Source organism: Procambarus clarkii, chromosome 6 (assembly GCF_040958095.1).
Source record: "Procambarus clarkii isolate CNS0578487 chromosome 6, FALCON_Pclarkii_2.0, whole genome shotgun sequence".
NCBI lineage: Eukaryota > Metazoa > Arthropoda > Malacostraca > Decapoda > Cambaridae > Procambarus > Procambarus clarkii.
Genome location: NC_091155.1, coordinates 45,808,412 through 45,813,997, shown reverse-complemented (window position 1 = coordinate 45,813,997; position 5,586 = coordinate 45,808,412). Strand labels below are relative to the sequence as shown.

Here is a 5,586-nt window from a genome sequence, read left to right as displayed (position 1 = left end):
TACAGTTAAGGATTTGCGCCCAGTAAATCCTCCCCGGCCAGGATACGAACCCAGGACAAAGCGCTCGCGGAACGCCAGGCGAGTGTCTTACCACTGCACCACAGAGACTGGTTCTTTGGCTGGTTTTTGTTCTGGTTTTGTTCTGACTGGTTTTTGTTCTGAAAGTGTTAAAAACTCCTCCCTGCATATGGGTATAGCAATGGAATTTCGAAATTGTACTTACTTTGGCAGCTATGGGGTCCGAAAGGTGGGGCGTGACGTCATCATTCCCCGTGCGCCCGTGCTATTGTGCTCCCAAGCCGGTGGGGCGCCAGGGGCAGGGCGCGCGAGTTGCCAGGAATATATTTTTGCACAATTTTTGCGCACATTTCCAAATACAATTTACTACATTTTACGTACCGAACCGATGTATGGTGAACATGTACACCATATTATGGCAGTAGAACATCCGTACTGTCCGTAGACAGTGTTATGTGCGTCACAAAAAAGTACACTTATCCTGCACTTATTTCTAATATATCACTCAAGATATATTTATATTTACATTATATATACACACTGTACAGTATCACACATGCGTGTGGTGTTCCTGCAGACTATGCATGCACGTTTACCCTTCTCCCGTGATGCTGTGCCTGGCATATACTCCAGCATGTGTACCCGAAGTTCTCATTACCCCGCAATCTGTCTGGAGCTGCGTGTGGCATTGTTGCTTGCACCCCCGCGGGGTACTACAGAGCCCTCCTTGCCATACTTTACCAGCAGCTGTGACACAACGCTGGCACTGAAGGTACGTATAGACGGTTTCCTGCCGGACTTCACCAGGTACGTATTGTAGCAGTTGAGCACTGCAACATCCATGAGGTGGAAGAAGAACTTTTTCGTCCACTTCACTGACCTGCGCACGCACTCCACACCACCAAGCATCATGTCACACTTATCGACGAGGCGCATGTTCACGTTATAGTCTATGACACAGTCCGGCTTGTACATGGGGTTGTGTGTCTGAAAATGGACCTTGCCAGTGTCCAACATGGCACAGGTGTGAATCGTTGTCAGCATATTCACTTCGTGTCTGTACTTCCACAGCACTGACAGCATATTGTCACACTTGCGCAGCTGGCACTCACCCACACCTATACCGAACATTGGCAGTTTCTTCCTGATGAGCTTCACAGTGCCACATACGCCGGTGTTGTGGGCGAGGAGGTATCTGGTCAACAGGAGGCTGGTGTAATAGTTGTCAGTGAACAGTATGTGCCCCTTGTTCAGCAACGGTTCCATGAGGGTTTTTACGACACTGCCGGAGAACCCGTGTTCATCTTGAGCTGGTATGTCGACGTCTGTACCGGAATACAAGATCATGTCCAGGACGATACCAGTCTCACAATCGCACAGCACGAAAAACTCGAGGCCAAAACGGTGCCGCTTGGAAGGGATGTACTGCTTGAATGCCAGTCTACCCTTGAACAATACAAGCGACTCGTCGATAACGACATTCTGTCCAGGTACAAAATAATCCCTGAACTTCCCTCTCAGATTGCTGAATACCTTGCGTACCTTCCACAGTCTGTCGTGTCTGTCCTCGTTTGCATTGTTTTCAAAATGCAGGCACCTCAGAATCAACAGGAACCTATCCCGCGACATATACCGGTTGAAGATGGGCGTTGGAACAAGGCTGTCTTTGTTCCAATAGACCTGGACGACAGCTTTCTCAGAGTGTTTCATCATCATACATAGAGCGAGAAACACGTATATCTTGTCGATTGTCGTATCTTCCATCGCGTGAGGCATGAGGCAGGTAATATGCCGCCGTCTATGAGGGTGTGGGCGTATGTGTTTGTCTCGGTCACAAGATGAGCCATGAATACATTGTCAAAATATGCCTGGAAATATTCCATGTCTGTCATATCATCAACGGTATACAGGAATAAACCTGTAACACCAATGTCGGTATCATCAAACATTGGTATTTGAGGGACAAATGTGGCGCAATCCTCCCACACAAGTATACCAGGGGGTTTGGTGTTGACGCCAACACCACGGCCAACACCACCACGGGCACCACAACCACGGCTACGTCGTCTGCTGTTGCTGCTGGAGCTGCGTGAGGGTATGCTTGACGCTGAGGCAGATTTCCGTACCGTAGGCCTACCACGATCACCTGATGTTGAGGGCCCACTGTCGTCATGCTGGGAGACATGCTGCCGCCTGCCTCTACATGTTGCTGAGGCAGCAAAACCCTGCCTGGTACCACCCCCACTGCTAGTTCTGGGGTCGTCTACACTACTCGTATCGGAGCCAATGTCGCTGAACCCCGAGAAAGAATCGTCACATGTACTGTTACTGAATAATGAACTAGTATCTAGGGACATACATGATGGTGGTGATGATAACGGTGTTGACCCAGGGCGGCGAGACAGGCCGGGCGAGGAGCATGTACTGTACACGCTCGCCACATCATCCACTTCTGTTTCCCCTTCACTCGTATCAGACCTCTGTGTCAGATCTTTCTCTGGATCACAGTCCAGTCCATCATCCATAGCACCGTCGCCGTACAATATATCATGAATTTACTCCTCAGAGAGTCGTTTTCCATGACCGCGGGTCGCCGTGGAATGGCAGCTCGTTGACAATGCGTCAGACATGATTGCTGCTTGGGAACTGGGGCTCCCCACAGCCGCGAGGCAACGTGGGATTTTTTTTCAAGATGGCGGACGATCACTGGGGCCCCCAGCCATCCATTCCATACCCGTGTCAATGGGCGCCACTTTTAAATTGGACATGAAAAATACAAACACCCGGAGGCACGTTGTGCACCCAGGCCTGGGCCTGCAGGCGCGTTGCGCAGTTAAAGGGTTAAACATCATGTTATTTTCTGCTGCCCAATCGAAAACTTTGTTGATATCTGCTTGTAATTTTTCCATGTCTTCAGCAGAGGTAATTTTCATGCTGATTTTTGTGTCATCTGCAAAGGATGACACGAAGCTGTGACTTGTATTTTTATCTATATCTGATATGAGAATAAGGAACAGCAGTGGTGCAAGGACTGTACCTTGAGGTACAGAACTTTTAACTGCACTTAGACTTGATTTTATTTGATTGACTGTTACTCTTTGTGTTCTGTTCGACAGGAAATTGAGTATCCAGCATCCTACTTTACCAGTTATTCCCATTGACCTCATTTTGTGTGCAATCACTCCATGATTACATTTGTCGAATGCCTTTGCAAAGTCTGTGTATACCACATCTGCATTTTTCTTTTCTTCTAGAGCTTCTGTGATTTTGTCATAGTGATTGAGTAACTGTGACAGACAGGATCTTCCCGCTCTAAATCCATGTTGTCCTGGGTTGTGTAACTCATTATTTTCCATAAAACTAGAAATTTGATTCCTAATCGCTCTTTCAAAAACTTTTATTATGTGTGATGTTAGTGCAACTGACTTATAATTTTTTGCCAAGGCTTTACTCCCCCCTTGTACAAAGGAGCTATATCTGCAGATTTAAGTGCTGCTGGTATCTTCCCTATATCTAGGCTCTATTGGATAGTACCCGATCCAGAGATCAAGAAGCCTGAGGTGGCACAAGAGCAGGCCTGAGGTGAAAAAATACATGAGAAATCTTGTGAAACTGAGCGGAAGTGACATCCACCCTGAACTCAAACTGCAACGGCTCTGCTAATGCCGCACGATAAGAAACGATAGTATTCAGCATGAGATGCCAATCCAGGAAAAGCCAAGAAAGGACAAGACAATCCTGTCTAACACTGACAAAACCCAATGAAGAGAAAGAAATTGGCAAAAAGCCCACCAAGAAACTTTGTACTGTCATTGAGAAGAAGACCGCAGCTGGAACACCAGCAAAGAAGACACCTAATCACCATACAAATGGCGATACACACATGTCAGAAAGACCAGATGCATATTACAGAGGAGTAAATCGAACCAGTGAGGTACCTCACCCGCCCGACCTGCTGAAAGAGGCGGAGCTGTGGAAAAACGCCCAGGTTTGGACACAGAGCAAGCAGCGTGGCCAGCAGGAGAGCCCTTCCCCCGATAGGATTTGAGTTGAGCCAGAACTTAGAGCAACAGCTGGGCCGGAGGGAAGAGGTACAGGAATCCCCTCACTTTGACCAGTCCTGCCGAAAAGCATCCACCGTGAGAGCCTCGCAGTTGGGGAATGGTGCCACATACAATAGGAGATGCCGAAACCACTCTGACATGAAGAGGTCCACCTCCGGGCGGCTGTACGTCCGGCAAAGCCAAAGGATGGAAGCAGCATCGACCATCCATTCCATGGAAAGAGGAATGAAGCGAGACAGGCCATTTGCCAAGACGTTGGACACACCCTGAATGTGAACAGCGTGGACAGCTAAACCCCAAGAACTCAGCAGAAGAGCTACCCAAAACAACCAGCTCCAAAGAGCCACGGACTGAAATGACCCCTTTCCCCAGGTTGAGACAAACAACCACGAGGGAGCAGTGCAAATTGAGCTGGATCACCAAGCCATGAGAAAGCCGAATCCTCCGCAGCACCAGCCACACAGCCGCAAACTCCCGCACCATACTGTAACTCCAATGCATGGACAGCTACCAACATTCCTGTTCAGACTGGTGAGCACTGGTCACAAAGCCCCAATCAACAGACAAGGTGTTCGTGAACACATCGAGCAAAGTAGGCAGAAGGTGTCATGGCACCAAACCCCGAAAAACCCAAAGAGGAAGCCGGTGACAGAGCAACCGGCGCAGGGCTACCGAGGGTTGAACTCAGTGATCATGAGTGGCAAAAAGAAGGTGCCCTGAAGATACCAGAACAGCCTCCAAAGATACCCTGCCCAATGGATAAACAAGAAGAGCAAATTTTAGGCTCCTTTACAGCTGCTCAAGCAACCGCTGATTGATCCAGGTCCCCCTCAAAAACAGCCAACGGCAGGACTGCAACCGGAGCAAGATTGCAGGAGAGAGAGAAAGGGACACAGTCTGAGAATCCGATACAAGGTCCAGACAAGTCCAAACCTGGGACAGAACCAACTGGGTCTTCCCCCAGTTCACCAGGAACCCGAACCTGGCATGCTGGGAAAGACCTTGATCCCTGGCTAACAGACAGGCAGACTGGTTGGGAGCCCACACCAACCAGTTGTTGAGGTAGGCCAAGACCCGAAGACCTAGCAGACAAAGACAGGCCACCAAGACCCGAAGACCTAGCAGACGAAGACAGGCCATCAAGACCCGAATCAAACATTTGAAAATGCGAGGTGCCAGATTCAACCCAAAAGAAACAACAAAAGCTGCAAGTCTGTCACCCCACAACAAAACCTAACACTTCCCTGAACTCTGGATGGATGGGGATGCGTCAATACTTGTCCTTGAGATCCAGGGAAATCATCCAAGCGCCCGGATCGAGAACGAACTAAACCTGGGACAACGTAGTCATTCAAAAAGAAGGGCAAGGAATCAACCAGTTCAGGCGAGACAAGTTCAGAATGAGATCCATACAGTCATATTTCATATGGTCTTTTCGACCACACCCAAGCGAACCCACTCCGTGATGACCCGACAGATGGACAAGGAAAAGGCCTGACCCCTC

The 5,586-nt window shown here is 48.9% G+C and overlaps 1 protein-coding gene across 1 annotated transcript; it reads right to left on the bottom strand.

Annotated features, from left to right (window-relative positions):
* Positions 1-309: 309 nt before the first annotated feature.
* LOC138354611 (piggyBac transposable element-derived protein 4-like) lies at positions 310-1,858 on the bottom strand. The gene has a single exon (XM_069308990.1). The coding sequence runs from the start codon at positions 1,792-1,794 to the stop codon at positions 673-675; it is 1,122 nt and encodes a 373-aa protein (XP_069165091.1). The 5' UTR covers positions 1,795-1,858; the 3' UTR covers positions 310-672.
* Between the last annotated feature and the right edge of the window lie 3,728 nt (positions 1,859-5,586).

Excerpts from the sequence above, each read along its gene's own strand:
- LOC138354611 (XM_069308990.1), bottom strand. The coding sequence starts at position 1,794 with ATGCCTCACGCGATGGAAGATACGACAATCGACAAGATATACGTGTTT.